This window comes from Mauremys reevesii, linkage group 10, assembly GCF_016161935.1.
Source record: "Mauremys reevesii isolate NIE-2019 linkage group 10, ASM1616193v1, whole genome shotgun sequence".
NCBI classification, from domain to species: Eukaryota; Metazoa; Chordata; order Testudines; family Geoemydidae; genus Mauremys; species Mauremys reevesii.
In genome coordinates this window covers 26,537,317-26,554,435 of record NC_052632.1, presented here as the reverse complement: position 1 = coordinate 26,554,435, position 17,119 = coordinate 26,537,317, and the positions used below count along the sequence as shown (strand labels likewise).

The 17,119-nt window shown below is 40.5% G+C and overlaps 1 protein-coding gene across 4 annotated transcripts in view; it reads left to right on the top strand.

The window, feature by feature from the left end:
* SLTM (SAFB like transcription modulator) overlaps positions 1-16,842 on the top strand; it is a 29,800-nt gene extending 12,958 nt beyond the window's left edge. The window contains exons 7-21 of one of the 4 annotated variants that reach the window (XM_039490154.1): positions 328-796; positions 1,344-1,393; positions 4,088-4,206; positions 6,090-6,239; positions 6,324-6,433; positions 6,548-6,627; positions 7,111-7,202; positions 7,451-7,614; positions 8,725-8,905; positions 9,491-9,615; positions 12,321-12,491; positions 13,085-13,399; positions 14,455-14,596; positions 15,533-15,693; positions 16,171-16,842. In XM_039490154.1, coding sequence (XP_039346088.1) covers positions 328-796; positions 1,344-1,393; positions 4,088-4,206; positions 6,090-6,239; positions 6,324-6,433; positions 6,548-6,627; positions 7,111-7,202; positions 7,451-7,614; positions 8,725-8,905; positions 9,491-9,615; positions 12,321-12,491; positions 13,085-13,399; positions 14,455-14,596; positions 15,533-15,693; positions 16,171-16,279 — 2,438 coding nt within the window. In that variant the 3' untranslated portion in view covers positions 16,280-16,842. Of the gene's footprint in view, positions 1-327; positions 797-1,343; positions 1,394-4,087; positions 4,207-6,089; positions 6,240-6,323; positions 6,434-6,547; positions 6,709-7,110; positions 7,203-7,450; positions 7,615-8,724; positions 8,906-9,490; positions 9,616-12,320; positions 12,492-13,084; positions 13,400-14,454; positions 14,597-15,532; positions 15,694-16,170 lie in introns of all 4 variants that reach the window. The other 3 variants (XM_039490153.1, XM_039490155.1, XM_039490156.1) reach the window with 3 other exon arrangements.
* Positions 16,843-17,119: the final 277 nt, after the last annotated feature.

Sequence of the window (17,119 nt, the reverse complement as noted above, 5' to 3'; positions counted from 1 at the left end):
AAGCATCTGAAGAAAGCCTTTCTTTATGGCATATTAACACCTAAAGTGGAAAATGGATACTGGCTATGAAAAACTGGTATCTGCAGGATGGAACCATTTTCTGACTCGTACTGTTTGTTGGTATTTGTTTTTTAGAAAATGTATTTTGCCATGGCGAATAAGTGATCCTGGGTGAAGGATTTATTTACATGTTAATACACCTTGTTTTTCCCCCCCTAACCTTCCAATAACTTGGCTTTGTATTTTCTAGGTCCTATTCTAGCTTATGCATATGAAATTGTTTAAACTTCTTGTTTTGCCATATTTATTCCTGTTAAATCCTCTTAGATAAAGCAGGTTCTGGTGATGGTACACAAGAAGTTTCTAAACCTCTGCCTTCAGAAGAAAGCCTAGCTGAGGCTGATCATTCGGCTCATGAAGAGATGGAAGCTAACACATCTATGAAAGAAGCTGAGGATGATAACATATCGGTTACAATCCAGGCTGAAGATGCCATCACTCTGGATTTTGATGGTGATGACCTCCTAGAAACAGGTAAAAATGTGAAAATTACAGATTCTGAAGCAAGTAAGCCAAAAGATGGGCAGGATACCATTGCACAGAGCCTGGAGAAGGAAAGCAAGGATTATGAGATGACTGAGAACCATAAAGATGGTAAGAAGGAAGACTGCGTGAAGGGTGATCCTGTCAAGAAGGAAGCCAGAGAAGGTTCAAAGAAAGCAGAATCTGGAGACAAAGAAAAGGACACTTTGAAGAAAGGTCCCTCGTCTACTGGGGCCTCTGGTCAAGCAAAGAGGTTTGTCTTTCTATGTCCGTTCTTTACGATACTGAGTACCAGCATTCAGTAAGATCACTCTACATTAAGGGGGTAGCAGCAAGCATCTTATAATTAATATCTTATGCTCCTGCCTATAGATTTTTTTTTTGACCGCCATAAGTTACTTTTTAAAAATTCAAGATCTTCGTGTAGACACTATGTCCTACTGATTGCATTGTCGAATTGTCAGCATTTTATTTTTTTTTTCAAATTGACAAGTTTAAGTATCCTTGTGGTGATGGTAATGAACAGCTATCAGTTCTAAGAACACAAAATGAAGTCAAGTCCCCGTCCTGAAATCTGGAGAAGATTGTCATATATCCACTGAATAGAATTGTCAGAAAATCTAGATCTTCAGGCATCTTGGGGAAAATCAGTGCAAGAATCCATAAGGGAATCATTTTGTACAAATATAACCCAGTCCACCCCTTTTTGAAATGGTAACTTGCCTGTTAGTAGTAGTGTATAAAATGTGATGTCTAAAATTCTGTATTTTCAATTTTCTTCTGATGATTTGCTTCTCCAGCTCTGCTAAGGAATCCAAAGAAAGCAAAACAACATCAAAGGATGATAAAGGTAACTTAACTCCTACTGTAGCACTTAGTTTTATATTGCTATATCTTGTGATTTCAACATAGAATACTGTAAAATTGTATCCATAGTAATTGGATAGCCACCTTTTACTTTACGCGATACTTGGGAATCAATCTAGGAAGTGACCAAAAGCTACATTACTGCAGAACACCTCTTAACCGGTTATATCTTTCTTACCATGGACTAAAATAGCTTAGAGAATTTGGTTCAATTTTTGACTGAAGTCAATAGTGGTAGGAGTACACTAGGCCTTAGTTTTCCTGTGGTTTTTTTTATCCTTCAAGTTCCTTTCAAGTTAGTTAGCTCTAATCAAATAAGTGAAAACACATCAATGTACTTCAGATCAATCATGAGCAGAAGGGCAGCTCCATTTCTGGTTCTTGTGGCTTTATTTTGAAAAATAAGTATTTTAGATACAGAACCTAAAGTTAGTCACAGCTGTGTCCGTTGGTGTATAATACTCTAATCTTTTCTTCTAAAATTCATGTACCGTAGAACCTCAGCGTTACAAACACCTCGGGAATACAGGTTGGTTGTAACTGAAATGTTTCTAATGCTGAACAAAACGTTATGGTTATTTCGAAAGTTCACAACTGAACATTGATTTTAATACAGCATTGAAACTTGACTGTGCAGAAGAAAAATGTTGCTTTTAACCATCTTAATTTAAATGAAACAAGCATAAAAACTGTTTCCTTATCAAATATTTTTTAAACTTTCCCTGTATATAATTTTTTTTTTTAGTAGTTGACATTTAACACAGTACTGTAGTGCATTTGCTTTTTTGTTTTTTCTGTCTGATTGCGAACTTCTGGTTCCAAGTGAAGTGTGTGGTCGACCACTCAGTTTGTAACTCTAAGGTTCTACTGTATATAGAAATTGTCTTGGCATTGCATTGTTACCCTTTTTTAAAAATGAAAGCTGTCAACTGAGTAGCTGTGCCAGCAGCAATGCCAGTTACAGGCATTTGTTTACTATATAGTTAGCAGTCTTAACTTCTTTTAGCTGTTGGCCTGTCAGGGAAATTCCATTTGCTTTTACTGTATCTGATGTTACAACAAGAATTACATAGATAGTAGTTGGAGAGCAGTTACCTTACTATGCTCACCAAGTCTAAAAGGCCATAAACACTGGGAAGAATCACAGTGAGGGTCCATATCAAAGTCCTTAATTTGTCATGCATAGAATTCTTGTCCCAATCACAAAACATTTTATTTGGAACTAAACAGAATGCTATCCAGCAAATGGAATTTGCCTCCAGAAAAACACTTTACATGTTGAATGTAAAATTGTAACTCTTCTCTCCCCCCCCCTCCCCCCCCCCCGGTATTGTAGATGCATGTTCATTATGTTCTTTTTGTATGTTTAACTTCATGCATAACTTCAAATAACATTTTAATAACTAGGATACAGCAACTCCATTTTGTTACAACTAAAGCATAAGATGACAACTAAAAGATTTTCACAGAGGTATCTTAAAACATGTGGACACTTACAGTTTGCTGGATTTGCAGTACACTTAAAAAAAAAAAGTCTACACATTAGGTATTCATAAAATTCCCCATCTAAGATTTTTAAATATAGTACACTTAAGCATTACAGTCAATGACTTAGTTCAAATTTTTCCCTTGTGTTGTTACTTAGGCTCAGTACAGAATAAGTAGTCTTTTTTCCAGATGACATAGGAAAAGATTAAGGACCTTCAGATAGGATGGTGGCAAGTCAGTTTTTAGAATAAATAGTTTGTAGGGTTGGTTGTTCCAATTTTGGTACTGTTGGCATTGCCTGTATGTATGCCGAGGACCCTGTTTCAATAATAAGTACATTTGAATACAAACAATTGCAAGGTAATATATCTAGGTATGACCTGCAGTCTTTGTTCCTTGAAAAACAGTGATTCTGAAAAAGATTTAGCGGTCATAGTGGATAAACAACTCTACACAAGCTCCCAGTGTGATGCTCTGGCAAAAATGGCTAATGTGATCTTAGATGTATAAATGGGAGTAGTGAGTAGGTAGGGGATCTTGCCTCTCACTAAGGCATCGATGACTACTGGAATACTGCATCCAGTTTTACTGTCAACATTTTAAAAGATGTTGAAAAATTGGAGAGGGGTCCCAAAAAGCCACAAAAATTATGATGTTTGTGAGAAAATGTTTTACAGTGAAAGACATAGAGCTCAGTCTTCTTTTTTAATAAGCTAAAGGATTGAGGTGACTTTGCAGTGCTGTATAAGTATCTTCATGAAAAGACAATACCAGGCACTAAAGGAGTCATTAATCTAGCAGAGAAGTGCATAACAAGAACCTAGTGGCTGGAAATTAAACCCAGACAAAGTCAAATTAGAAATAAGGCGCACATTTTTTAACAGGGTGATTAGCCACTAGACCAAATTACCAAGGGAAGTGATGGGTTCTTGATCTGTCTTCAGAAAAAGACTAGATGCCTTTCTGGAAGATCTCTTTTTAGTCACACTAGTTATTAGGCTAAATACAGGGGTAACTGGATGGATGAAATTCTATGGTATGTATTATACAGGAGGTCAGACTATATATGAACTAATGGTACCTTTTCTCAAAGTATGAATTGCGGTAATAATGACTTTTATTTAATGATCATGGTAACATTAGACCACATCTTAGTAACTTCAAGTTTTCTTTGTGAAACTTGTTCCAGGAAGTGCAAGCAGTGTTAGTGGTAGCAGTGGAAGTTCAACTAGAAACTTATGGGTTAGTGGACTCTCTTCCAACACGAAAGCTGCTGACTTGAAAAATCTCTTTGGCAAATATGGAAAGGTATTTCTTTGTGTTCAGTATTTTGATTGAAAGAACTAAACTGACAAATGTTATGTTTTAACATGAGCTGATCTAAGACCATATCTGACTGACCAATAGAAAACCTAAATTGCATAACGGTAACATCAATTTAATTTATTTTGAGCTGCCATCAAAATAAGTGTGTGTCCATGCAGGAGTATCTTGGGCAGTGAAGGATGAGGTTTTTGTTGGAGTAGCTTCTGTGACAGATGAGGGGAGGTGGGGATATTGAGTTACTACCTACATACCAACTGAGTTCTCAATTCTCCTTCTAAAAACCTGCAAGAGTCAGTCTCTGTCCGATGCATATGCCATAGTCTGGAGTGGTCAAATGGAAAGGTTTTGTAGCACAGCCTAAAATGACGTCTTCATGTCAGGATTAAGGTGGAGTTGGATAAGTCGTCACTTTCTATTAGCCAGAGTCTAATTCTTTTTGATCCAAAAGTCTGTTTCCTCTGAATAGTAATTAGAATAGCACAAAAGGTTGTGGCCTTTTTTTGGTCAGTGGCTTATTTGTCTATTTAAAACTTGTTCCCAGTTGACTTCGAAGCTAAATGGAGAAGCCTCTCAGATTGAAATAAGGATCTACGCAACCTTTTGCATCTTAAAATAACACCTTAATATAAATATACAGCTCTGTTAGACACTTGCTAACCTCATTTTACAGTTTTAGGTTGGGGAGACCTGCAAAAGTCATGACAGTGCTCTAGGTATTAACTGTTAATTTGACTTAGCTTTCCATGTTTGTAACAAAACTTTTTAAAATCCATAAAACTGTTCATACAGGTTAGTTTCCTAGGCATGGTATGTAGATTTGACACCAGGACTTCATGGATTCATGCATGCCGACATGCTGTTTGCCACAGAATCTAAATCTTTATTTAAATATTTTTATGGTCTTATAGTTGCATCTGTTTAATCTTCAGAAGCTCAGGAGTGTACAGTGCATCTCAGTGGGTTATTAGAACCAGAAGCCTGTACTTATAAATTACCTATGAACACTATTCCACTGCTGGTTATTCTAACAAACACCTAACTGATATGTGAATCCCACAGTCCTGAAATGTTTCCCCCACCACCTCAGATGTTGACATCCTTAACTGTTCCTATTCAAGTGATGAAACCTCCAGCTCTGCCCTTTTCTCCTTCTACAGTGCAGACTTGCATTACAGTAAAATAAATCTATGATCTATCAAAAACTGAATTTAAGAACAGTGTAAACAGAAGTGTATCAAAAGAGGCTACAGTACTGCATGTTTAAATGTTCATTTATTGAAGCTGCAGTACAAATTCCAGTCTGCTGCCTCAATGCTGCAGAAACTAGAAATGATGCCCCAGCATTTATGTACTTTGTAGCAAGTTTGACCTAACTGGGAGCCAGAGGTGACACCCTGCTCAATGCTTTCCTCTCAGCAAGAGGCATCCTGGCACACACTACTGAAATTACTTGACAGTCTGATATTGACTCTTGAAAGAGGTTTCTTCCTCCATATGTATATGTGGAGTGGATTGCTGCATGGAAGTTTGAGTGCCAGTATAAGTTGTTGGTTTCTCATTTGTCTAGCCAACAAACTTAAACAGTGTGGTAAAGTTTCAACAAAATGTTACTTCAGTGGATGAGTACTAATTTTATTCTTGTATTTCATATACACTAAGACTTTTTAGACTTGTGTTAGATCTACTTTTGAGCAGATACACAACTTGGCATTACTAAGTTGAGAATTGGGGTAACATATTCAAGACTTCTGAAAATTTTACCCTTTAATGAGAATTTTCGCTAAGAATATAGATTCTTTTCCTGTCTCTACCAGCTAAATTCAAAATGTTAAGCTTTATTCTTCAAATATAATATATATTTTTAGGTCCTTAGTGCAAAGGTGGTCACAAATGCACGAAGCCCTGGAGCAAAGTGTTACGGCATTGTAACCATGTCTTCCAGTACAGAGGTGGCTAGATGTATTGCACATCTCCATCGCACAGAGCTGCATGGACAACAAATTTCTGTTGAGAAAGTAAGTTTAGTGCATACTCCTTACATAAGGATTCTTTGTGTATGTGGTCGCATTCTATTAAATTTACCTTTCTAAAAAATGTAGGTAAAAGGTGATCCTTCCAAGAAAGAGCTGAAGAAAGAAATTGATGAGAAATCTGGTTCTGGTAGAAACATGGGGGATAAGAAGACTGCATCAATCGATAAAACTAGCAAGTAAGAGCTTGCTTTACATCTTTTGGTTTGATGGACTGTCTAAACAAAATGATGTGTACGGAAACTATATAACCAAACCTTTCTCACTATCTCTTTATGTCCTTTTTAAACAAGAACTCAGTCAGCCAAAAAAGAAGAAAAGAAATCTGACAAATCGGAGAAAAAAGAAAGTAAAGAAGCTAAGAAAACTGAAGGTAAAGATGAGAAGAATGATAATGGATCAAGTGGCCCTAATCAAGAATCCACTAAAAAAACTGAAGAAAAGAAGCGAATAAGTATGCAATATAGCTTTTTTCCTATTGCCTCTGTTTTCATCTTTTCATTGATTTTTACGGCCGCAGATAATACCCAAGATGCCACTGCATATAAACCCTAAAACCTTGTTTCCTTAAAACCTTCAGTAATAGGGCTGTCATCACTAAGTTAGAAAGTCATTCCAGTGCTGTCTTACAAACTACTAGATTTTTGTATGACTGTTTATTACACAGATATGTATTGACATACCTGTCCTATCATAGTCATCTTAATTTTTAATATTTATATCTTGCATTTCAGCAAGTAAACTTTCCAGAGCAGGCAGTTGATTATCTTAGAATGTTAGGTTGTTTTCATTTGTAACTGTAGTGTTAAATCAAAACCACTTTAATTCATACTTGTTTTAAACCCATTTTTCTTAGGTGGAAAAAGTCCAGGTCAGATGGTAGTTCTAGACCAAACGAAAGGAGATCAGGGTCACACTAGGACAGTGAGAAGGGGAAGGTTTGATAAAGTAAGTATCTCTCTAACTTTGACATACAGTCCTTGTCTGTCTCACATTACTTTCTAACCACCTTATCTCCAATTAATAAGCCAAGTAACTATCTGCAGATAGTTGTTAGCTTCAGAATAGTCTAAGGTGTCAATAGTGCTGTCCATGCTAACTAGTTCTTGAGGTTGTGATATTGTAAACTAGCATAGTATCCAGAAATCCCCCTAGTCCCATGTGACTTTTCAAATAACTGGAATTTCTGTCTGCAGCCACTGGTGCTAAGGAACAAAGAGCGTTTCATTCAAGATAAAATGAAGTTCAGGGAGTACAGAGGTAGAAAGGATATCTTGCCTTTTGAGAAAATGAAGGAACAAAGAATGCGGGAGCACATGGTTCGATTGGAACGAATTCGTCGAGCAGTTGAGCTCCGAAGGTAGTGATAAAAATTTTTTGTTTCAGTTCCGACTGCTTTAAGACTTAATTGGGTAAAATTGCTATTAGAAATCCGATTATAGGACATTTAATCAAGCATTTTCCATGCTCAGATTTCAAATTGGTATGAAAATACTTGTCAAATATCTGAAGTCCAAATTTGGTGCAAAAAGTCAGAAATTAGTGTCCATAGAGTAGAATAACTGGGATATGTATTTCATAACTCTGTGTTATGTCAGTTCTTACATGTGATCAGTCTATTTCTGTAAACTCTTGACATCTTTAGTCCAATTGACTGTAATAGGTGTGACTAGAAATAGCTAATTCAGTAATTACACCTTAATGACAAGGAGGCATGATATGGGATTGGTATTTTTGCTGCCAATAGGCCAATCTTTCTTACTTTGAAGCTGGATAGATACTCTGCTTTGTTTTGCTCCCTCTATGTGGGTCAAGCTCGGCAAAGGGAGCAGAAGCAACGCTTGAGTTACCTGTTGGCATTCCTATGGTGTGGGGATTTCCAGCAAGTGTAGCGCTGAAATAGCAGGCTGCTACATCTCCCTTTCTGCAGCCTAGTGCGGCGGGGGAGGGGGAGGAGGAGAAGGGAAGGAGTGGGACCATGCTGCACACATGTGGCCTAGCTATAGCCAGCTATTGTCAGAATTGGGAGAGCAGTAATTAGCTCCCTGATGATGATTCTCTAGCTCTGCTGGAGCTGCCACAAGCTGTGTACAGCAAAGAATCTAACTCCCACCTTTTATATCTTTGCTACACTGTCAGCCTGGCAGAGTCAAAATGCAGACAGTAGCAACAAAGAGGTGCCAATTAAAAAAAAAACCCAACACCTACTCCCCATTCTATCAACATTGAATCTACGTGCACCTCAGATGACCTCTGAAATAAATGGGCTTTGTAGCATGTCGTTCAGATTACCCACTTTGAGCTGTTTGGGACAAAGGAGGAAGTGAATTCCCAAAAAAAAGGGCCCTGCCAGCAGCCATGTCTTTGAGTTTGAACGCCTGCTGACTACAGCTGTGGCAGTATTGCACAGGAGAAATCAGTCTCAAACAAACAACCACTATAAGCCATAATTTTTAAATTAATGTTGTAGACGAAGAGAACTTGCTGAGAGAGAGCGTCGTGAGAGAGAACGCATTCGTATCATACGTGAACGTGAGGAACGTGAGCGCTTGCAGAGGGAAAGAGAACGATTGGAGATTGAACGACAAAAACTGGAGAGGGAAAGAATGGAACGAGAGCGCTTGGAAAGAGAACGGATTCGTATTGAACAGGTACAGGCCAGTATGCACAAAGTGCAGTATTGCATCAAGTTACAATATTGTTCTTAATCCTTTCCATTTTATTTGCTGTGATTCTCTTAAGTAGAAAATAACTTGTAAACAGTGAGCTTTCCCTCTGGCTGTTCAGTAGCTTATACAGAGAGTTGTCTAGATCTCAGTGGAAGTCCACAACCAAGAGACTAAAGGATTCTGTTGGCCACATAAATCTAACTTAAATATGCAAATATTTCTTCTGTAACTATGAATTGACTGCTAACAGAAAATGAGAATGCCTTTGAGGGCATATTGGTACTAGAAATGTTAAAACTTTCTAGTGACAAAATCTTGGCTAATGAGATGGCATACCAAGGGTCCTATCATTCTGCTTTTTCATATAGTGTGTTTATGTCTAATGGATCCCAATAGTCTAAAACTACTTTGTATTGCAAGTTTCTCCAATATTAGTACAGAAATTGAATTTGATCTGATTGTGAGTGAGGAATTAATTCTGTATTTGTAGCAACGGTTGCATATTTTCCTCTAGTACAAAGCTAATAGGTTAATTATATAGTAATCCTCCCTTATTTTTTTTGGTAGGAGCGTCGCAAAGAAGCGGAGCGTATTGCGCGTGAAAGGGAGGAACTTCGTCGACAGCAGCAGCAGCTTCGTTATGAACAGGAGAAAAGGAACTCTTTGAAACGTCCACGTGATGTAGATCACAGGTAGTGTATTTTCTAAGTTGGTGGCAGGAGCAACAGATTAGCAAACGACCTCTGTTTATCATTAAGTGGGCCCATGCAGAGAACATACGCAGCGAGTTCCATACCCATGTGGTGCTCGGGCACCAGCAATATTCAAAGCCAGGGGCCCAGCTCCAGCAATATATGGAGCCGGGTGCGCCCCCCCCCCCCCACGCCTCCCCCGAGTGTTCTGCGGCCCCGACTTGCTGCCCCCCGCTCGTCTTTCCCGGGGCCCAGGAGCAGAGAATCACTGACTGTCTCTTCCCTGAGCAGCTCCATGTTGCCTCCCAGCAACTGCTGCTGCAGGGTCCTAGTGCCCCCCAGCTCCACGGCCAGGACAGACTGACTGAGCCTGCCCTGCCCCCTCAAGCCCTTCCCTTTTCCGGCAGGACCCTCAGGAGCACGGGGGGGGGCCCTCTGCCCGCAGTCACCACTCCTGCCCCATGCAAGGAGGCAGCCCCATCCCTCACCCCCAGTGAGGCTACAGTGATAGTGTGCTGCTGGGGGGCAGGAAAGAGGGGCTCCTCCCCCAGACCTTGCTGCGGCCGGCAGGGAAAGGGCTGGGGGGAGTCCTCCTCTCTGGCCCGTCCTAGAGCAGCCTGCCTGCACCCCAAACTCATCCCCAGCTCTGCCCCACCCCAGAGCCCCCCCGCACCCTCAACCCTCTACCCTAGTCCTGAGCCCCTCCAGCCCCCCAAACACCTTATCCCCAGTCCCAGCCAGAGCCCTCATCCCGCCACACCCTGACCCTCTGCCTGAGCTGAGCCCCTCCAGCCCCCCAAACACCTTATCACCAGTCCCAGCCAGAGCCCTCACCCCCTACACCCCTACTCTCGCCCTGAGCCCCTCCCACACTCCAAACCCCTCATCTGCAGCCACACGCCACAGCCTTCACCCCTGCACCCCATCCCTCTGCACCCCTTCCATCCCCAAACTTCCTCCCAGAGCCTGCATCCTGCATCCCAATCCCCTGCCCCAGCCTAGGGTCTGCACCCCAGACCTCCTCCCTCACCCAAACTCCCACCCAGAGCCTTGGGCAGGTGGGGAGCGGAGTTTGGGGGTGGGGCGGAGTTTGGGCAGGGGTGGGTTCTGGGCACCACCAAAATTTCTACAAACATGCCACCCATGGCAGAGAATACTTATTTGGCCAGGATTCAACACTTGCCACCATAACAGAGTACCCAGTGCTGCTGACCTACTTGCTAAGGACTGATACAGCGGTTCTCAAACTGGGCCGTGACCCTGTTTTAATGGGTTTGCCAGGGCTGGAGTTAGACTTGCTGGGGCCCAAGGCTAAAGCTTGAGCCCCGCAGCCCAGGGCTGAAGCACAAGCCTCAGTTGTGGGGCTCAGGTTACAGACCTCCTACTTGGGGCTGAAGCCCTTGGGCTTTTTTCTCCCCCCCCCCTGGAGCAGTGGGGCTTTGGCTCTCCCACCTTGGGTGGCGGGGCTTGGGCTGGCTCAGGCGTCAGTCCCCACTCCTGGGGTTGTGTAGTAATTTTTGTTGTCAGAAGGGGGTGGCAGTGTAATGAAGTTTGAGAATCCCTGGACTAATATGCCTAAATCAATGTAATCTAACTGTGGAGAGACACAATTCTGTACTAGGAAGGAAACATCTTATGATAGAGCCCTTATGGCCCGACAAGAGCATAACGTACACGTGTGTGCATGCTATTTTACTGTCCAGCTACCACGTCTTGGTGTTAAAACTTCAGATCCTGTGAGCTGGATGGCTCAGTGAATCAGTAGTGCAATACAGCGCCCTTGGCTTCTAGATATCTGTATCAGTTTCTTCCCAGTTGAATGGTCAGTGACAAAAATTTCTAGCTGGCAGATGTTTGACCCATGTGACTTGAACAGGTGGTGTTCCACTAGACTACTTGTCAGATAAGAATGGAACTAAAATTGTTACAGCACCATTGTTAGTATTTTCAACTGTGTGTAAGGAATCACCTAAAATCACTCATTCATCGAGGTGGTCATGATTTTCCCATGGGTCAAAATACAGCTGCTGCTATCAATGGTGTATGTACTTCATGGGGAAATAGGACTTCAGTTTTCAAGGCCGTTAATTGCACGTTAATGAACACACGGCCTTTCTTTAGGGAGCCTGCAAATAGACTAAATCTGATCTGTTTTGTTCATAGTTCTGTGATTTAATGTCTCCAATGACCAGGCTAACTGGGACATTCTGCATACTGTTCTCCTCCTCATGTCCATGTATTTTAGCTCTTGTAATTTTGTCTGAAAGACAGAACTTACCTTTAGTTCTTCTACTGTTCACTGGTCAAAGATTCTACCCTGTGCAGAAATCAGACAGTGGGCCCTTACTAGTAGTCTCGGATGTTTGTACAGATATTCTTGGTTCTAAAATACTATTTGTCCACTTCAGGCAGTCTGAGGTAAAATGGAAACTATCATGTGTTCTAGATTTTTTTTCTTTTTCCCTAACATGACCATTAGAAAGCAGTGAACTAAGTCATACATTTATCAAATTCACTGATGAAAAATTGGAACAAATTATCAATTCTAAGCATGGTTACAGGAGTTGGAGACTTCTTGAAGACTAAATAACGGACGGACTCACTTCGAAGAAAACTTTTTCTCTCTTCTGCACTATAGTAAAAAGACCAGAATTCAAATATTGTAGCTTGCTGTAAAATATTCATTAAAAATGTCTTTTTTAAAGGCGAGATGATCCCTACTGGAATGAAAATAAAAAGATGTCCTTGGATACAGATGCACGCTTTAGTCATGGTTCTGATTACAGTCGCCAGCAGAATAGGTTTAATGACTTTGACCACAGAGAGAGGGGGCGATACCCAGAGGGTTCATCAGTGCCATCATCCTCTTTTGAAAGGTATGATTGTGGACAATAGTTACTAAGATTTTTACTTTTAAGAGGTACTGGAGACCTGCTTGAGACTCGGAAGTGTTTGAGATTTCTACCCTTGAGTCCCTAAGACAGATACTGGGGGAAATAGCCTTTAATAAGGCTTGATGTTTGGGTTCAGCATTTCAAAACAAAACACTGAAAAGTGTCTAGTATTCATAGGAGGCTAATAGAGCTACATTTTCATGGGAGTCTAGATAGCATATTGATGCCATTTAGCCACATATTACAACATTTGCCCAAACAGACTTTTTCAAACTTTTTGATAAAATTCATAGATTAATTTTATACTTTTTCAGTGGGATCTCTGGTTTATCCAGCCCATTTCATAATCCTGGAAAGGAGTTTCTGTAACAATGTTCTGATTGTAGGAATTAAGTGTTCTGAAACCTGCTGTGAGTTGAACCTTGTAATAGTTACAATAAGTGTAGGTGTTCACTTTTTGGTAATTTCATGTACATAGCTACTAAATTGACTGAACTCAATAAGGAAGCAACTGGTGTTCTAGCTGAAGTTAGTGGACTGGGCAAATAATGTATCCTGCCCTCCAATTTGTACAGGCGAGAACGCTTTGTAAATCAAAGTGAAGGGAAAAAGACGCGCCCGACAGCGCGAAGAGAGGAGCCTGGGTTTGAGAGGTACCCTAAGAATTTCAGTGAGTCCAGAAGAAATGAACCCCCACAACCAAGAAACGAACTTCGAGATACTGACAGACGAGAAGTGCGAGGAGACAGAGATGAGAGAAGAACAGTGATAATTCATGATAGGCCAGAAATATCACATGGTCGTCATCCAAGAGAGACTGGTTCAAATCCACCTAGACAAACTAACTGGAAGAACGAGGGAGGCATAAGCACAGACAAACGGGATGCCAGGTAATAGTCTGCTGGATATTAAACAAAGCTAGTTATTTGCTTGTGATTCCAGCAAAACCAATTTATAGTATCAATGGTAACTGTAGAATTTGCCTAAACAAACAAACGAGATAATCAGAATGGCAGTTTAAAACTTGCATTCTGTTCATGTTTGCCGTAACTTGACCGTACAGGGAATCCTTGGACTTACGATGCCCGACTTATGTTGAACGCCACTTATGATGATTTTCAATTCACTGCCTGTTTTGCCCTTAGGATGCTCAGTTTGCACAAAGTTCGTTTGAAATCACTTCCTGGTTGCAATATACTGGTGTGGAGCTAAAAAGAGTCGCTTCTAATTGGCTTTGAGGCGGCAGCATAGTTTGTTGCTGGGTAGGGTTGCTGCTTGTGTTTGATTGGCAGAGCCCAGGGCCAGGAGCCAATCAGAAAGCTTGAATAGTGATTGGCTAAGGCTCAGCACATGTGCTGTTCTCCCTGGCTTTCTGAGCTTGTGTTGCCAGCATTCTGAGTAGCATATGTGAGTTTTTGTTTGAATGCTGTTTAAAAAAATAGTGTACAGTAAATACATTCATGTTGTAACATTAGTCATCTGTAATTCATTTAGTACAAAACTCTGGGTTATTGTGGTGAAAATAGTGTATCAAGCCTTGGTTCAGGAACCAATCCCCCTTTCATACCATTGATTCCTATGGGAAAAGCGGTTTCAACTTACAATGCAATGCTGAGGAACGAATTGTCGTAAGTCCAAAGACTCCCTGTATTGCTTATTGTTCCTGCTTTCTGCTATGCTCTTCTTGGGCATACATAGCAGCAGGGCGGTAAGTAGCTCTTTGAGAGAATGTAGGGTGCATCCTATTTTTATTCTCAATTTTTGAGATGAGTTAATTATTCAGACACAGTTCAGATCTGTAAATTGCTTCTTAGGAAGTTACTTGTAAGTCACTAAACCTAAAATTTACAGAAAATTGGACTCTGTCTAGCCTACACACAAAGTTGTTACCAGCTACTGCCTTGTGCCAGTAAAAGAAAAATTTGATTAGGTAATTCTCTTACAGAGGAGAGAGACCAGAGAGATCAGGAAGAGAGGTGTCTGGACATGTGAGAAGTGCTGCTCCCGGTAGCCGTAGCAGCACTTCTGGTTATGGAAGCAGGGAGGGAGAACGGGGAGTCATGGGAGAAAGAGGAAGCGGAGGACAAGTAAGTTTCTTTACTGCTCTATAACCGTTTAATGTTTTCTGAAACTGTTGGAGAATGAGCTAACCCTGTACCCATAGTATTTATACTGCTGTGCAGTGCTAAAGGGTAATGTTTTTTCATATCCAAAAAGTGAGTCACCATTACTTCTCTTGGTGATCTAATGTGGTTAAGGTGAATCAGAACGATGAATGTAGCTGCTGTTTGAACCACTGATATCACATCAACTGGTGGGAGAGTAGTTCACTGGAATACAATGCAGCCTTCTCCCTAGGAGCTGGGCATTCTGTCTCAGATAATTATATACCCGACTTTCTAAAGTGTTTGGTAACAACAAAAATCCCAAGAACAACTAGAGTTCTAATCTTGCCCTTGCTGGCACTGTAGTCTGTAGTGACAACTGTGCTAGTGTGACATTGGCTAACCAAGAAACTCTGACTCAATTTCTTCTCTGATACCTATAGATAACATTAACTACCCTTCAAAAAAGGGAAGTATAGCTATCGATGTTCTCCAGGTAGGGAAACTGATGCAGGGTGTGAAGTTACTAGTCCACTATCACAAAACAGATCAGTGTCAGAGCTGGGTATAGCATCCAGGTTTCTTGATTCCCAGACCATGGAACCAGGCCACCTTCCCGAAATTAAAGCTGCACAGAAACACTTTCACAAAGGAGCTCCCGTATTAGCATTGTAAAGAAATGTTACTTTGAAGCAAGAGGATCAGACTCAGAAATGCCAGTTCTAATTGTTGAATTTGTAAAGTGATTTTTACCTTTAAACACTGAGTTATGATAGAATTTACCTATTTCTCAAGTATATTGGAGAGAATCCAAAGTCATTGAAGGAAATACACATTTTATGCAAGTAACTCAATACATTGCAGTTTAAGCCATGTGACCTTTTCAGACTTGAAGTAAATAACTGTATATTTTGCTAGCATTATAATGAAGATAGACATGTTGTTGAACGCCATAGTCGTGAAACTGGACCAAGAAAAGAATGGCATGGACCTAGTTCTCAAGGAAGTGGGTATCATGATGCAAGGAGAATGGGAGATGGCCGTGGAGGAGGAGGTGGCATGATGTCTCCACATACAAGGTACAAAAAACGCTCCTTTCCCCTGGTTCCCCATTGTTGAGCTCTCAAAGCTCTTCATTGCGACCATAATCCTTCTGGATGAGAACCAATCAACGCCACTTAATCGGGTGAAGGGGTCGCTGCTGCACAACATGAAACTCATCTTTCCCATGAGCTGAGCTGACTTAGTCATGAATCTGGATCATTTACATAACAGTGCAGAGTATTCCTGCACTGCTACTAGCAGTTATTCAATAGCAGCAGTGTTCAGCTGCATCAGTGTATTCTGCTGTAAAGTGTGTAACTTCCTCTTCCTCTGTCAGGAAAGCTTTCATTATGTGTAGAACCGCAGGAGGAGAGGCTTGGTAGAATTCTGTTCCACAGTTGAGTTACATAAGTATTTAGTACTGTTCACACACACACATTTGACAGACTCATAAAACTTCCACTCAGAATATCCTTTAACACTTTTTTTTTTTTTAAAACCTTTGTTTCCAGTAACTCTTCACCAATTAATAGAGTTGTACAGATCACAGGCAGTTCCATGCAGAGGGGAAGTGGCTCAGGATTTAAGCCGTTTAAGAGTGGACCTCCACGAAGATTCTAAGATCCACAGCTGCTTGGTTTCAAGATAACTTATTGAAATCTCTTCTAAACTTTACCTGATTAGATACAAACAGGAAGTCTTGTCTGGAAATCCTGTTTAATTTTTTTTAATTTTAACATGATTACTTTTTTCCTCTGAATTTTGGAGGCATTTTTAATAGTTGCGTTGTAATTTTGGATAGTTTTTGTGTATCTTTGATAAGCATTTTCCCTGCGGCACTAGAGCTCTGCAAAACAAATTGGAACCAAAATATTTGTTACACTGTATAAATATAAAGGAATAGTTTGCAGCTGTGTGCTAGTAGTTTAATTTACCAGCATTAGCACTGTGGTGTCACGCTTTAAAGTTAGCTACTTAGAACAGAACATACACAACAGGAACCTCCATTTTGAAGGTTGTTCAGGCTATAAAACCTGCTTTCTAATTTGTAGAGAATAAGGTTGTTTTCTTGCATTTCTGGGTATTATGTAACCTATTTTTGCAGAAGGTACTGTTACATTGAGTGCATCCATGTGTATTCTTGCAAATGTATTCTTTTGAAATAAACCTTCATATTCTGTATAGTTCCTAGTAAGTTTCTGGAACTTTCAGTCTGCTGGGGCAAAAAAGAATAAAACTGACACATTTTGAACACAAGCTCTGTGTTCCTGTATGGCATACAATAGACACCACAAGGGGACAGCATGGGTTTGATTGCTGAAACTCTCTACAAACCACCACCTTGTAATCAGAAAGGACAGCTTGTTGAAGTCACTGACCACAGTTTCTATAGTGCTACCAGTAGAACTCCATTCATATCTGGAAGAAAATTCTGATTTTAAGTTGAGATGTAAATCAATT